Source organism: Schistocerca nitens, chromosome 9 (genome assembly GCF_023898315.1).
Source record: "Schistocerca nitens isolate TAMUIC-IGC-003100 chromosome 9, iqSchNite1.1, whole genome shotgun sequence".
NCBI classification, from domain to species: domain Eukaryota; kingdom Metazoa; phylum Arthropoda; class Insecta; order Orthoptera; family Acrididae; genus Schistocerca; species Schistocerca nitens.
In genome coordinates, this window is record NC_064622.1 from 471,243,155 (window position 1) to 471,260,619 (window position 17,465).

At 37.1% G+C, this 17,465-nt stretch overlaps 1 protein-coding gene across 2 annotated transcripts in view; it reads right to left on the reverse strand.

The window, feature by feature from the left end:
- LOC126203376 (transmembrane protein 145-like) overlaps window positions 1-17,465 on the reverse strand; it is a 98,583-nt gene that overhangs the window by 68,459 nt on the left and 12,659 nt on the right. For both annotated transcript variants that reach the window (XM_049937673.1, XM_049937672.1), the window contains exon 6: window positions 15,468-15,539. In XM_049937673.1, the coding sequence (XP_049793630.1) occupies window positions 15,468-15,539 (72 nt within the window). The remainder of the gene's footprint in view (window positions 1-15,467; window positions 15,540-17,465) is intronic.

A 17,465-nucleotide genomic window follows, 5' to 3' on the forward strand; every position in this document is an offset into this window, starting at 1 on the left:
TGGGAAACATATTAAGGTTCTAAAAAAAAGTTTTTTTTTTTTTTTTAATAAATAAATAAATTTTGGTTGGAAGCTAAACAGAAGAGAATTAAAAGTGAATTTCTGAATGGTCCTAATTATAGGAATCGGGACAGCACTCTGAAAGAGTTTTGTAAGAATCAACTTAAGAAATTAAAACACCTTGACAAACTATCTGATGAAATGATATTGATTGATGCACTTAAAAGGAGATGACCAGAAAGGTTGCAGTGGTATTTAGTATATGGACCTTACAATTTACTTGAGCAGTTTTTATGATATGTTGACAGGCTGGATAGGAAGTAGAAAGAAGGATGTACAATACTAATCAAAATGATAGAGATCCCAATGGTTCAGTAGAGAAACAGCTGTTTGGGAAAATTGTATTAACAAAAATCTATATTCAAACAATGGTATTGCATGGTCCGACATTCCTATCAACAGTTTTCCATCAGACAATTTACATCCAGTGGTTTTTCTGCACCACTGCAGAAATAGTTTTGTGTCAGGTATGAGTGACAATCAAAAAATCAAAACATTAATAGAGACAGAAATGAACACCACCATAACAGGAATAATCGGGAGAAACATGGGCAGTTTAATAGAAACAACCATCATAGAGGTAACTACTTGCAAAATGGTAGCCCGCCTCAATGAAGGTCCACAGTTTCGGGGTGAGGAAGCACAATAACCATAGGACCCCCAATTTACCCTTGCAGTTAGACAATAATAACAGTGTTAATAAAGTGGCACAGGTATCTGAAATTGAACAGCATGAATATCAGATTTCTCATTTATGTTTTATCAAAAGTTTTGGGATACTACGTTTAATTATGGTGATGTAGGTACTAATCACAAACCAGAATGTGAAAGTAATGAGACTTTTGATGTAGTATGTACTAATGATTTCTTCTCTTGGTCAGAAAAAAAAAATGCTATTGATGTATGTAAATCAGGTGATGACTATAATGGATCTGAATTAGGTGGTATTTTTTTATGTAGATGTGAATGAGAGCTGTGAAATAATGTAGACTGGTAAGTCTGAGACTAGTAACTTATTGCGAATGAATGTAGGTGAGGTAAGTGACTTTGATGAAGATGAGACTTGTGTTGCTAATGATGTCATTGATGAAGTAATTTTGGAAGAATATGATGAGAATAATAATAATAATGATGATGATGATGATGAGCGTCAAGTATTTGTGAAGTGTAAGAATAATGAAGTTTCAGAGTTATTTGTGAATGATGTTGACAATACAGATAAGGTGAGTGATTTATGTGTTGATGTAAGTGAGAGTTAAAGTATACCAGTCCAGTCAAAGCAGTTTTTGATTAATGTCATGCAGAATAACGATCCAGACTGTAAAGGTGAGTTATCTGTAAGCCTAGAGAATAAAGGTGAACATTTTTTGAAGTCTGTTTGAGACTAGATTGATGATAACATAGATAAATATGCATTCTGGAATAAGTTAGCTGTGGTTAGTCAAAATTTGTATCCAGATTGGTGGAATAAAGTGAAGGAAGATCTAAGTAGGAAGAGTAACTTTGACAGTAATATATTTTGTGTTCCTTCTGTAATAAGTGATGTTAGTTGTGCTATGGCTTCCATTCATGGTGTTCAATCTTTACCTGACAACTTAAGTAACCAAAGTAATGCTGTGATACCAGTAAAGTTGATAAAAATCCCTAAAAGTAGTGTGAATGTAGCATTTGATGAAATTGAAAGTGATATTTTACATCAATTGTCTAATAACAGACATGTTGATCCAGATCTTGGGTGTCCTTATATTAAGATTTTGATTGATCAATGGGAAAGTAACCGACTGATACAGGTAGCCTGATTTGTGGTGTATCAGAAAAATTTAGAGACAATATCCAGTATAGTAAGAATTGTGTGGAAATGTCCATTGTAGGTGTAAAGATAAGAAGAGCTACTGGTAAGCAAAACAAGTATGTAAAATGTCAAGTACTGCTAACGTTTAGTATAGAGGACAAGACAGTTGAACATGGATGCACAATGCCACCCAGTCTAGAGGAAAATATACACTATATATGTAGATTCATAAGAGTATATAATTGTGTTTTGATTGTCATGAATTTAGTACGTAAGGTGGTGTGATTTCTAGAGTTCTATTGACTCAAGAGTTCTATTGACTCAAGTTAAATGCATTTGCAGATTCATAAGACCATACAATTGTGTTTTGTGTATCAGGAATGCAGTATGTAAGATGATGTGATTTCTAAAGTTTTGTGTTATCTATTGACTGGGTTAAAATCTATGATACACTATATAATTATGTTTTATAATAGATTTGTGCTTATAATTTGATACATACATGCCATGAGACTAAATGAGTAGATCCTTTTACCATTTTAAATGGGACAATAGTATCTTAGTATATCTGCATGTATCACCTTATTAGTTTTTTTTCATTGCATTTCACTCAGTTCATTAAAGTTTCATACGTGAACACTTTTTAATCTCATCTGACATAAATCATACATAACTGCTTTCATAATATAAACAGGGAGAGCATATGCCGTGTGATGTGAAGAAGGTATTGAACAGCATATTTAGTACACAAAACAAGGTTTCAGCATTTGATGTGAATGCTAGACAGGAAGTTACCTATCTGTTGGAGTGTGTGATCAGAACTCTAGGGAGGAAACTGAAAAATGTGGGAAGATCCACTCCCACACTGTTGTAGGGCTGTACCCTGCTGGACCAGTCGACTTACAAGAGATCATAGGTGCTGGTTAATGTACTCAAGCATCTGTTAATTACATCAGAGTTGTGACTGAAATCTCTAAATTGTTAGTCAACACTGCCAAAGACAGTGTTATTTCACATAAATGTGTGTCTTTTCAAGTAGGGGGATTGACATCTCAATACATTATGTAACTTGATATCAGACTGTATTTTTTTATCAATTCTAAATGAATGTTCTAGGTCTATATGTATGTAGGTTAGTTTGTATGGGCACATAGCAAATAGTGTGGAAGACATTTAGTAGTACAGACAATATAACAAGATGTAAACGTCTCTGCTTTCATACACTGATTTTGGTCCTCAGGCTACTGGATTATGTCATCATTCAAAGGTAATTATGACTCTGTTCACTTGTATTTATCCTGAGTACTGCAATATTGTATCTGATTAGAACTTGGGTTGTGGGCAAACTCATGCTTAACTCTGTTTTGGGTACCCTTGGTAATTACGACTGTGTGTATGTGTGTGTGTGTGTGTGTGTGTGTGTGTGTGTTTGTTCAAGGAGAGTGTACAACTATTGACTGAGGCTGGATGCTTCTTATAATTACTCTTTACACATGATTGAACTTATTGATATGATTTTGAACTTTATTCATTTTGTTGTGTCGAAACATTTTTTGCTGGTTTGCACCAGGTGTCATTTGGATCAAGGGGTTGGTCCGCACATTTTAAGCTTAGACCCTAATAGTTTTTCATTATTTTGTCCTTTCATGAGTCAACATCTCCTTAAATACTCTGGTTTATGTGGCTAACTGACTTTGTGCTATATTCCTACTCATAATTGAGTATATTCTTCTGGTCTGTACCCATCGTTGTGAGTTTTTTGAGCTGCCTCTCTTGTTGTACACTTAGGCTCTGAATTTTTTTCTCTTCACTATTGAAGATTTTGAAGGTGTGATTCTATAGATGTAAACTTGCAATTTGTAATTCTAGTAATATACCTTGTCCCTGTATTTATTTCTACAGTTTAGTGTTGCAATGTTGTTGTAAGATTACATGGTCATACAGAGGGTGTAACAGAAGAAGAAGAAGAAGAAGAAGAAGAAGAAGAAAATGGTATTGATCTATGACAGTGACTTATTGGGGCCCACAGAGGAATCAATGGATCAGATTAATTGATGGCATCCTCATGACCTGGATCAATGGCAAGGATAATCTTTACCCTCTCTCCTCCAGAACCTCAACACCTACTTTACATTAGTTGCTCCTTCTCAATAAAACAAGCTAACTTTCTCTCTGATGACTGCATAAGAACCTCCATCCACATAAAACATACCAGTTATCAATAACACTTCCATTTTGATAATCACTTATTTTATATGAAAAGCTCCCCCTCCTTGGCACTTGTGAGCACCATGTCTGCTGTGGGAAACTGGAATTTGGCAAATATGCTGGTAACTTTGTTAGACTATCTGCAGATAGACAATATATTGACCCAGTAGTTTTCAAGAAACTATTTCCCACACCATTTCTAAGAAACAAATGCAAATTTTTTGCAATTTTAACTGTGATAAGTTGATGCTGCAGAGTTCAACAACTGGGGAACAATCAAGAATTGGGTGCTGCAAGGTTCAGTCTTGGGTCCTTTGCTGTTCTTAATATATATTAATGACTTGCCATTCTATGTTCATGAAGATGCAAAGCTGGTACTTTTTGCTGATGATACAAGTATAGCTATCACACCCGACAGACAAGAATTAACTGGTGAAATTGTAAATGATGTTTTTCAGAAAATCATTACGTGGTTCTCTGCAAATGGGCTCTCATTAAACTTTGACAAAATACAGTATAAACAGTTCCACACAGTAAATGGAATGACCCCATTAATAAATGTAGACTTCGATCAGAAATCGGTAGCTAAGGTAGAATATTCAAAATTTCTAGGTGTATGCATTGATGAAGGGCTGAACGGGAAAAAACACACTGAGGATCTGCTGAAAAGTTTGAGTTCAGCTACTTATGCTATTAGGGTCATTGCAAATTTTGGCAGTATACATCTGAGTAAATTAGCTTACCACGGCTATTTTCATTCTCTGCTTTCGTATGGCATCATATCCTGGGGTAACTCATCATTGAGTAAAATAGTGTTCGTTGCACAAAAGTGTGTAATCAGAATAATTGCTAGAGCTCATTCAAGATCATCCTGCAGACACTTATTTAAAGAGCTAGAAATCTTCACTGTAGCCTCACAATATATATATTCTCTTATGAAATTTGTTATTAACAAACCAAATGAATTCAAAAGTAATAGCAGTGTACATGGCTACAACACTAGGAGAAAGGATGATCTTCACTACTTAAGGTTAAATCTAACTTTGGCTCAGAAGGGGGTAAATTATGCTGCCACAAAAGTCTTTGGTCTCTTACCTAATAGCATCAAAAGTCTGACAGATAGCCATATAGCATTTAAAAGGAAATTAAAATAATTTCTTAATGGCAACTCCTTCTACTCATTAGATGAATTTTGGATATAGTAAGTGGGTAATTTCCTTAAAAAAAAAAAAAAAAAAAAATGTGTCATGTAATATTTTGTCTAATGTAATATCTTGTATAGACACCTTTTATTAACCTGGCACGTTCCACATCATTACAAAGTGTTGTATTCATGATCTATGGAACAAGATGGAATAAGTACTAATCTAATCTTCATCTTCGACATGCCAGTGTAGAAGATGTCACAAATTCATCTAAGTAAAAAATCATTGCAATTTACATGTTCATTTACATATAAAGAGTGAACATTAATAAAACTAACAAACTGCAAGAACGGATTCCTGACTGGAAATGGAAGAGGAAAGGTCCTATGAATATGTGTCCAGAAATTCATCATTGCCACAGTAGGTGGTGCTGATGATTGAAAGTTCCTCTAACCACATGCCATATGTTCTTTGTGTGACTGACACAGTGTTCAGCCAAACAGATGGAAATGGTTGAGGGAAAGCACAGCTATACTAAAAAAAGTATGCTCACAGACACCAATTACATCACACAACATTTCAAGCCCTTTTTTGGTGTTTGGTCATGGGTGCTTTCAGACAGACACGTTTGCAGGGAGGTGGCAGCCTGTGTGCACACCTGATCTGAAGGATCAGGTTCTGCCTCTCAACCATTTCCCACCTACTTGGCCATAAACAAACACCATCTCAGCACTTTTCCCAGTGTGAAAACTGAACCATTCTGCTGCTAACAGTATGCTGCACAATCACACAGCCTACAACACACAAGGAACACAAGCACACAGTCAGAGGAACCTTCATTTGTCAGCACCATCTACCATGGCAATGATGCAGTTCCAGAAACATGTTCACAGGACCTTTTCCTCCATTTCCAGTCAGGAAAATGTCCCTGCAATTTGTCAGTTTTATTAATGTTCACCCTGTATAAGCTGACTTTCAAATTTCTCTTTGTGTGAGTTTGTGTGTGCAAGATATATCTGATTCAAAATTTTAGAGTCCACCATTATACAATTCACGTCATTTACACATTATTTTAATTGATTATTTCAGTACTCATGAGTATCATCATATATTGCATGCTTCTCATGATTTGTGAGTGCCATGATAATGTGTTGCTATCCTGTCAATTGTAAACTTGACTTGCACTATTTAGAAATTTTTGACCGTAGTATACTCATTCAAAAGCAGTTGTTCTCTAATTTAATTATATATTTACAGGAAAAGGTGTATGTTTCTGAGAATTTATGGATGCTCGCATGCATATAATTATGAGAATTTTCATAAGTTATGAGTGTTATGCAAAAATCTATTTCATAGAAAATTAGTGTTTTTGATATACTGTTACTATAAATAAATAACATAATGTGTCACATTAGTTTTCTATTTTAACAGGGGCACAGACTGTATTGTCAGTATTTATTACATCTTTTTTCAAATTTGTTAATGACCATAGCCTGAAACATGTTTCACAGAAACAGTATGACTTGGTCCAAGTTTCTCTGTTGTCATTACAGATATGCCATTTTGACTGTAAATCACTTCAGTTCGAAATGGCTACTGGAAATATTTGAAGTGCACCAGACTCACAAATTAAAAGAGAATAAGCATGCTTGGTCTAAATTTATTTATTTTCTGTTCTCCAAATTAATGCACAAAACACCATCCAGCTCCGATGGGCATGCTGTTCTTAGGAGTAGGACAAGCTAGCTGCTGTCCGTAATCAGCTTGAAGTCACATTGACTGCTGTCAATGGATTATCTGTAGGAAGTGACAGTGATTGTCGTATTAATGGCAGGCCTAGTTGACACGTACAGGGGAGTCAGAGACCACAGAGAACTCATCATATTTCAACCAACACATTTGACATGCTGTCTTCCGAGACTCACCTCACCTCTTGCAAACATGTTGTGTCCTGTATAAAGGGGAGATGAACACAAAAGAGTGAGCACCTGCTAATGATCAGCAGTTTAAGTGGAGTTGAGAACTATAAGGTCCTCCCAAATGGGTCAGATGTACAGTCAGCTACCCAGGTAGACTATGTGACTCTCCATCAAGTACACATAGCAAGATCTGTAGGAGACCCAGAAGTATCAGTGCAACATCCAAAGAAATACCCCCACAGGTGAGAGTATTAAAATTCTAGTAGTCAACTATAGAAGCATTCACAACAAAGTGCCAGAGTTTGAAGAGTTCCTAGAAAGCTGTGAAGCTCACCTAATACTGTGTACAGCAAGCTGGTTTAACCCCAAAGTCATCAGCAGTGAGATCTTTTGGGAAAATTTAAGCATTAGTGAAAAGACAGGCTAATGAGAAATAGAGGTGGTATATTTGTTGCAGTAGAGAAGATACTCAAGTCCACAGAGATAGAAATTGAAGCTGCATGTGCGAGTGTTTGGGCAAGACTCAGTATCGGGGATACACATAAAATTATAACTGTATCCTTTTATCAATCATCAGAGATTGAGTGTCACGGTGGTGAACTGCTGCTATCCATAATTCATATCTAGTCACACAAAAAAATACAAGTGAATTAAATGCAGAAAAAGACAAAGTGAATATTTTCAGGCAAAGAAAGCAAAATAGCCATGAGATCTTCAAACAAGGGTACAAGCAACAAACATATATCTCTACTGACAGGCATGAAAGAGGAGTTACAGAAATTATGAAAAATAATCACCCAGACCTTAATGTAACAGGCATTATCAAGCCAGGCATGCCACTACACAAAGTTTTGAAAAGCTTCAATAACTTACTGACAAATGATAACAGTTGCATTGCAATTGGAGGCACAAACGATTTATTGCTGCAAAATTTCATATGCAATGAGACTCCTGAAGGAAACAATCAAAAGAATTCCTCAAATGCATTTCTACATTATCAGTATTCCATGGAGGCATTACCTGATAGAAAACTCATGGTAAACATTGGAACAGTGATGGCAAACAGGATATTTAAGAAAATCTGTTGAGGTTGCCTGAATGTGACATTTATAGAGATAAACATTGAGAACCAGGAGCACTTTACAGGATGTCATCTCATAGAATCGGGTGTACTGCCGGTGGTCCATATCTTCCAACACGATATTTCGACATCATAACTCGGCGTCTTTATCAGGTGTTCCCCGAGACTGTTGACGAGCTGACCTAGTCCCATATTTATGCCTGGGTGGTGTGTGGCGCTCCCTATGCCGTACGCGCCCACTGTGGCCATTTCTGGCGGTGGTATCAGTCTCTAGATGCTCCGTCTTCAGTCTGTGCCTGTTGCGGGTCTCTTCTGAGGTAGCAGACATCCCAAGGCGTTCCCTATTGGGTCCGTCTCTGCCCGGAATGAACTACAGACGTCCAAGTGCATAAGTAACAGAACAGAATGGCATACACGATACCAGGCGGCAGCAAGCTCCTTGGAGGATGGCCGTCATAATATGCAGCTCCAACAGCAGCCGGATGCCACAGAAAGCACACCTCATAGGCGCATACTGGGTTCAGAGGGCAGTCTCAGGGAACACGTGATGAAGACTCCGAGTTACGACATTGAAATATCGTGTTGGGAAGACGCAGACCACCGGCAGTACACCCGATTCAATGAGATGACAACAAATCACCATGCAAGTCTTAGAAACTATACTTTACAGAATGATGTCTCCACATAAACACAAGAAAAAAATTATGACTGCCAAAATATTTAAATTCTTTAACAAGTCATTTGTAGTGCAAGGGGATTCCAATACCAGTTCTACCAAAACAACAGTCATCTGCAACAGTAGAATCACCATTATCAGTGGCTGTCATTACCAGAAACAGCAGCAAAACAACAACAATAACAAGCAGCAGCACCAGAATCACCACCATCAGTAGATCTGTCATCAGCTGCAGCAACAGCATCTAGTCCAGGAGAAGCAATTAGACGAGTCTCAACCAGAAGAAGAGTGACATGACCATCACACTTGAAGGAATTTTTTCTGCCAAGCAGTCTGAAGGAGTCACCAAAGTGAGCAACTCACCAAATCTAGATGTCAATCCCTTAACTTCGCTGTACCAAAATGTGCAAGGATTAGGCAACCAAATGTGAAACTGTAATGTTGAGGAGATTTCTGTGTAGGGTATTAATGAGAACTCGATATGAGACACACAGATTTGTGCAGAAAAAAATACTCTACTTTGACCTGATAAGCAGCTTTTGCAGAGAAACTTATAAATGTGGAAGTGTATGCACCTACATGTTAAATCTAAAGAGGTAAAACTTAGCAAGGTGCAGTGTGCATTAAAAAATTAATATTGCATATGTGAATTGACAAACTGTCAAACTATTATTGCTTGCATCTGCAGGTCCCCATCAGGTGACTTTATCTTATTCTTAGATCATATAGATTATCTTTCAAATGTATCTAAAAACAAAGATGATGTGACTTACCAAACGAAAGCGCTGGCAGGTTGATAGACACAAAAACAAACACAAACATACACACAAAATTCAAGCTTTCGCAACAAACTGTTGCCTCATCAGGAAAGAGGGAAGGAGAGGGAAAGACGAAAGGATGTGGGTTTTAAGGGAGAGGGTAAGGAGTCATTCCAATCCCGGGAGCGGAAAGACTTACCTTAGGGGGAAAAAAGGACGGGTATACACTCGCACACACACAGTTACAAGGATAGGAGCCAGAGGGTAGGGAAGGTGGTTTGGGGATTTCATAGGGATGAACTAACAGGTTACGAAGGTTAGGTGGACGGCGGAAAGACACTCTTGGTGGAGTGGGGAGGATTTCATGAAGGATGGATCTACCGCCCCCGGTGTAAAACCTGTCCCATGCACCCTCCCACCACCACCTACTCCAGTCCTGTAACCCAGAAGGTGTACACGATCAAAGGCAGAGCCACGTGTGAAAGCACCCACGTGATTTACCAACTGACCTGCCTACACTGTGATGCATTCTATGTGGGAATGACCAACAACAAACTGTCCATTCGCATGAATGGACACAGGCAGACAGTGTTTGTTGGTAATGAGAATCACCCTGTGGCTAAACATGCCTTGGTGCATGGCCAGCACATCTTGGCACAGTGTTAAACCTTCCGGGTTATCTGGATACTTCCCACCAACACCAACCTATCCAAACTCCGGAGATGGGAACTTGCTCTTCAATATATCCTCTCTTCCCGTTACCCACCAGGCCTCAATCTCCGCTAATTTCAAGTTGCCGCCACTCCTACCTCACCTGTCATTCAACAACATCTTTGCCTCTGCACTTCCGCCTCGACTGACATCTCTGCCCAAACTCTTTGTCTTTAAATATGTCTGCTTGTGTCTGTATATGTGTGGATGGATATGTGTGTGTGTGCGAGTGTATACCCATCCTTTTTTCCCCCTAAGGTAAGTCTTTCTGCTACTGGGATTGGAATGACTCCTTACCCTCTCCCTTAAAACCCACATCCTTTCGTCTTTCCCTCTCCTTCCCTCTTTCCTGATGAGGCACCAGTTTGTTGCGAAAGCTTGAATTTTGTGTGTATGTTTGTGTTTGTTTTTGTGTCTATCGACCTGCCAGCGCTTTAGTTTGGTAAGTCACATCATCTTTGTTTTTAGATGTATTTTTCCCACGTGGAATGTTTCCCTCTATTATATTATTATCTTTCAAATGAATTGACAAGTAGATCAGAATGCATAACAGTGCTTGGTGACTTTACCATTAATTTTAACAAAAGTAATGGGGGAAAAGCTGAAATTATTAAATCTGTTTAGCTCATATGGCATGTAGCCAATGGTTCAGGAAATTGCCAGATATGGAGATGAGTCTGAAACAACATTTGATCAAATATTTACCAACAACAAGACTGTGAGTATAATAATGATGTAACAGATATTCACTTTTCTGACAACATGGCTTTAAAAATGATGATACAGAGTGGGAACAATAAGGACTATACAGTCACTGAAAAATATCTACAGACAATACTTACTAATGATAACAACATAAGAGCTTTTAACTGAACTGATGATGCAGACAAGAAGTATGAAACATTTTTCACTGATTATAATTATTGCTATGATATGGCATTCTCATTCAAATTAATTCAAGTCAAATAGAAGTCAAACATATGGGTAACACAATGATTTTAATCCCTTGTGTCAGTGATCATTGTTAGAAACTTAAGCACACATGCCAAAATGAACGCAACAGCAAGAACATACTACAGAAAATACCAATGTGTCTGTAGAAAAATTTTACAAGCAGTAAAAAGGCTAATCAATGATTCATATATCAAAAGAGGAAGCAATAAATCAAAATTGATTTGGAAGGTTATAAACAATAACATAAAAAATGCAAAACTAAAACCAATTACTTCAAAATCAAAAGTGAGGGTAAAGTGATAGAAGATGCTGAACAAATTGCCAATATATTCAATAAACATTTTGTAAAGAGAGCACTAGACCTAATTAAAAGTACATGCAGTTCAAATGCTAAGAATATAAAAGTACCTACTTGTGGAAAGAATGTTTCTGTACCCAGTAATAGAATCTGAGGTTAGAAATGTTATTAATAAATTAAAAAATAAAATGTCTATTGGTGTTGATAGAATTTGGGACAAGATAATCAAACATAGGTCAACCAGTATAGATTCTCAGTTAGCTGATGTTTACTCTTCTTTCAGGACAGGGTTATTTCCATTAAAACTACAGTTATCCATAATAACAACACTCTACAAAAATGACAGTATACGTGACATAAATAATTATAGACCATTCTCATTACTGACAGGTTTTTCTATGTCCTGCAAACATGGTGATATTTGCCAACAACATGAGCATTTTTATAAAAGGATTCACAGATGACGACCTACAGCAGTATGTCTCTTAAGACAGTAAATGAGGCAGGAAAATGATTTAAGGATATTGTGTTGGTCATAAATAAGGAAAAAATGGTACAGGTGGATTTAAGTAATATTGGAAATAATGCTAGAAGCAGCATAAAACCTGAGTTAGGCAACAAAGTTATTGCACAAGCTCTATCCACTGAATTTCTAGGCACATGGGTGGATGGCCACTTGAGATGGGAGAAGCATCTAGAATTTTTTAATAAAAAACTTAGTAAATACTGTTATACGCTAAGCATGCTTTGTAAATACTGCAGCACTGAATCTCTGTTGTGTGCCTATTATGTTTATTTACACAACTTGCTTAGATATGGTGTGATCTTATGGGGAAATACAGGTATGGCAAAACAAATTTTCAAACTGTAGAAAAAGGTTGTCAGAATAATTAAAGTAGTTCATTACCGAGAGCAATGCAGGGAAATATCTAAGGAACTTAAAATACTGACACTTCCTAGCTTATACATTTATGAGTGTATGTGTCCATGTGCTTTCTGAAAATTCACCATGAATTTTAACACTGAACAATCAGGTTCATGGCTACAAAACAGAAAACAGAGATGACATTCACAGAGACTGACAAAAAAAGCCCTTTGCCAAAAAAACTGTACATTATCGACCAAAAATACCTGCCTGCTACAATGAAGAAAATTGAAGAATTTCGTAAATTCAAAGTAGAGCAAAACTAATTTTTATATGGATAGTTTTTATACCATTGAAGAATATCTGAATACAAAAAGGTAAAATTATTTACATATACTGATGTAACATGATTTTATTTCTATGTAAGAATGTAAAAAACTTAAATATTGTTGTTGTTGTTCAGAGGCTGGTCTGATGCTGCTCTCAATGCAATAAAGCTGCATGCCATTGGGAAAAATTACGGCTGAAGTTTCCCCTTGCTTTCAGCTGTTCACAGTACCAGCACAGCAAGGCCATTTTGGTTAGTGTTACAAGGCCAGATCAGTCAGTCATCCATACTGTTTCCCCTGCAACTACTGAAAAAGCTGCTGCCCCTCTTCAGGAACCACACATTTGCCTGGCCTCTCAGCAGATAACCCTCCATTGCAGTTGCACCTACCGTACGGCTATCTGTATTGCTGAGGCACGCAAGCCTCCCCACCAACAGCAAGGTCCATAGTTCGTGGGTGGGAACTTAAATATAAGAAATTTTATTGTTAACAGATGAATAAAGACATTGAAATGGATTTAACTGAATCATCTCCAGAAAAAGCATCTGCTAATACATAAGTTCCCCAGCCATACTGTAATCACTGAAGGAGATTTTAAGCATGCAACTGTCAATCAGGATGATTAAAGTTTTGTTTGTGATGGGTGTGGCAAGACATCCTGTGAATCATTACCAAATGCCTTCTCTGAAAATTATCTAGAACGGATTGTTCAGAATCCCATTCATGATGGAAAAATATTTGGTAAACAGACCTCACCTTTTTGAGGAAGTCCATATTGAAATTGGTACCAGTGACTATGAGCCAGTTGTTACAACAATTATTACCAAACAACTAAAACAAGCAGAAAGATTCATGTGTTTTTTAAACTAGATAGAGAAGGAGTAGTACTGTATCTCAAGGAGGAACCTGAAACTTTCAGCTCAGGAGAGGAGCATTTAGAGGAACTATGGCTTTTGTTTAAAAGAATAGTTGACTATGCACTGGGCAGTAAAATAGTTCATGATAGGAGCGAGTCTCCATGGTGTTATTCATTGCAAAGAAACTTTTAAAGAAAGAGGGACTACTGCATAATAGGTGTAAAACAAAGCATAGGGTTATAGACAGAGAGATGTTGGAGGAAACTTGTTTGATTGTTGAGAGAGCAATGAGTGAATCCTACAGTGACTACTACAGCAGAATATTGTTGATAGATCTTTGACAAAAACCCAAAAAAATTGTGGTCATGTGTAAAGGCTGTTAGTGGCATCCAAGTTAGTATCCACTCACTCACAGATGAAACACGAACTAAAATTGTGGGTAGCAAAGAAAAAGTAGAAATGCGTAACTCCATTTTCAAATGTACCATTACAAATGAAAACATGGGAGCACTCAGCAAATTTAATTCTTGCATGACTCAAAAGATGAGTGAAATAGATATTATTGTCAGTGGCATTGAGAAACAGCTAAAATTAATAAAACAGAACACAACTCCGTGGCCTGATGGAATCCCTGTCAGATACTTTACTGAACTTGCAGTGGAGTTAGCCCTTCTTTTAACTATAATCTACTGCAGATCCCTGTTACAAAAGACTGCACAGTAACTGGAAGAAAGCACAGGTCACACCTGTCTACAAGAAGGATAGCAAAAGTGATCTGCACATCTACAATGTAATATCTTGAGATCAGTTTGTTGTAGAATCTTACAACATATTCTGAGCTCAAACATAATGTGGTATTTCAAAAGAATGACCTCCTTGATGTCAGCCAGTATGAATTTCAAAAACATGAATCATGTGAAACCCGACTTGCACGTTTCTCACATGACATCCTGAAAGCCATGGATCAAGGAAGTCAAACAATATTTTTTGATTACCATGAAGCACTTGACTCTGGCCCACTTACTTTCTATCAAAAGTACGATCAAATAGTATATTGAGCAAAACTTGTGGCTGGACTCAGGATTTTTTGGTCGGGAGAATGCAGCAAGTTATAATGCATAGAGAATCCTTGTCAGATGTAGAACCGACTTTGAGTGTGCCCCAGGGCGATGTGTTGTGACACTTGCTGTTCATGTTGTATATTCATGACCTGGCAGACAATATTAATAGTAACCTCAGACTTTTTGCAGATGATGCAGTTATCTGTCATGAAATGCTGCCTGAAAGAAGCTGCACAAATATTCAGGCCAATCCTGATAAGATTTGAAAGTGGTGAAAAAGTTCAGCAACTTGCTTTAAATGTTCAGAAGTGTAAAACTGTGCACTTTAAAAAAATGAAAAAACATAGTATCCTATAATTATAATATCACTGAGTCACAGTTAGGATCAGTCAGCACATATAAGCATTTGGGAGTAACAATTTGTTTGTAAGGAAATGAAATGGAATGCTCATTTAGTCTCAGTCATAGATAAAACTGGTGGCAAATTGTGGTTCTTTAGTAGAACAGGGTGGGTGGTGAGTGAGTGGGAGGATGGCTGGGTGGATGGGTGGGTGAGATAGGGACAGGGGGTAATGGTGTACTTACACATGAAGAGGGTCATAACTGTAAAGCTATTGTGGTTGTATGTTTCTATTGGCCATCCTGCAGTTATCAGAAGGTGAATGGATGCTGCTCCTCATTTCTGTTTATTGTGTCCATCCTGGAATTTAAATTACCAAAATAATGAATTGTTTATGTAACAGTAATACCCACCTGAACATACAGTTACGGCAACCACAAGCATGATATAGATGCAGAAGTATCCAATGAGCTGGGGCATTACATCTGAAATAGAACTTATCTCTTTAAGTATTGAAAGGTCCAATAACAACATTTAACATACTGTTATAAAATTATTGAATTTCAATTTGTAGATCTTGTCATGAAAGATGTAAAATGTGCAAGAATAAAGACATAATACACTATGGAAGCCAAAATGTGACTAGAGATACACACCTAGGTGACAATAAAGAAAAATCATGGAACACTCACTGTGTTTTGGTGTAGATATACACCCGAAGTGCAGGATGAATACAACTAATGAAATCTGAAAGAAAGTACCCATCTTTTGTATTGATTCCTGCATCAGCATAATTTCTTTCAGAGAAGTGAAATGGAAACAAGATAAGGATTTCTGGCCCACTGAATACAGGGTGGTATCAACAACACCATAAAACAATATAAAGGAAGTTGGATGAACCGGAAGGTAGAGAACAGAGTTAATTATTATGGACAGTTCAATTATAAGATTATTCTCATGAGAATCAACAGCAACTCAGTGACAACAGTAATAGTTCATATATAGATAGATGCTGACATCACCAGCAGAAGATGAAAAGAGTGAGTGCATGAGGACACTGAATGGGTAATTCTGTATGTGAGGAGATATGAAAATTTAACAGTTATGGGGGTTTGAAATGCCATGGAACTGGAAGCTATAGACAATAGAGTTACAAGAGTACACAAACTTAGTAAAACAAAATAATTCCAGAGTTCTGCAACAAATTTCAGTTAGTAATGGCAAATACACATTCAAGAATTACAAAAGAAGGAAATATACTTTGGAAAACCCTGGAAATATGGGAAGAAAACAGTTCCATTACATCAAAGTAAGACAAAGATTTTGAAATCTGATATTGCAGTATAAGTTGTATGCAGCTCTAGATATATGCTCGGATCACAATTTAGTAAGAATGAAGAGGAGACTGTATTTTAAGGAAGTTGTCAAGAACAATCAGTGTGTAAGGAAGTGTAATACTAAAGTGCTAAGAAATAATTATGTGCATTAGAAGTTCTCTAAGGTGAAATTCACATCCCTAAAAAAACAGTCACAGAACTGAATCGATAAATATAACCAAAAAACGCTAACTGCACAGAAACCTCAGGTTACAGTGGAAATATCAGGACTTCAATTTATTGATGAAAGAAAGAAAGAACAAAATGTGAATGAAATTAAAAGAACGCAGAAACATAAGTCATGTAGGAATGAAATCAATAGGAAAAACAGGGAATCTAGAGGGAAATGTCTCCAGGAAAATATGAAGTTGCCAAACAGGAAATAGTCATTTGAAGGACATGCAGCATATAAAAAATCCAAAATAACTTTGGGTGGAATTAAAAGTAAGGGTATCGACATTAACAGCACAAAAGGAATTCCACAGTTAATTACAGAGGAGAGAGTGGTATAGGTGGAAAGAGTACTACATTAAGAGCCCCTATTAGGAGGGGGAACTGTCCACTGATATGACAGAAGAAGAAATTGATGTCACTTTGCAAGACAGGGAATTCAGTAATATATTCAGAGTCTGACAAAGCTTTGGAAGACTTGTGAACAAACCAGGCAGAAGAGAAAGATTACATTGCTTAGGACTTCTAAAATCAATGGAGGAAGTAGCAACTATATGATTATTCTAGTTAATGTGTAGAAAATATGAGAGTGGAGACATACCGTAAGACTTCGGGAAGAAAATCATTCCCACAATCCTGAAGATCACAGATAAATGTGTGAACTATTCCCCAGTCTGCACACGTATCTACTTGATAACTCTGCAATTCACACCTTAGTGTTTGGCGGAGGTTCATAGAACCACCTTCGTCTTCATAGCTCGTGGTTCAAAGTTACTGACATGAATAATAACACAGAAGACTGGGGAAAAAATTGAGGATATGTTAGATGACAGCCAGTCTGGCATTAGAAGAGGTAAAGGTACC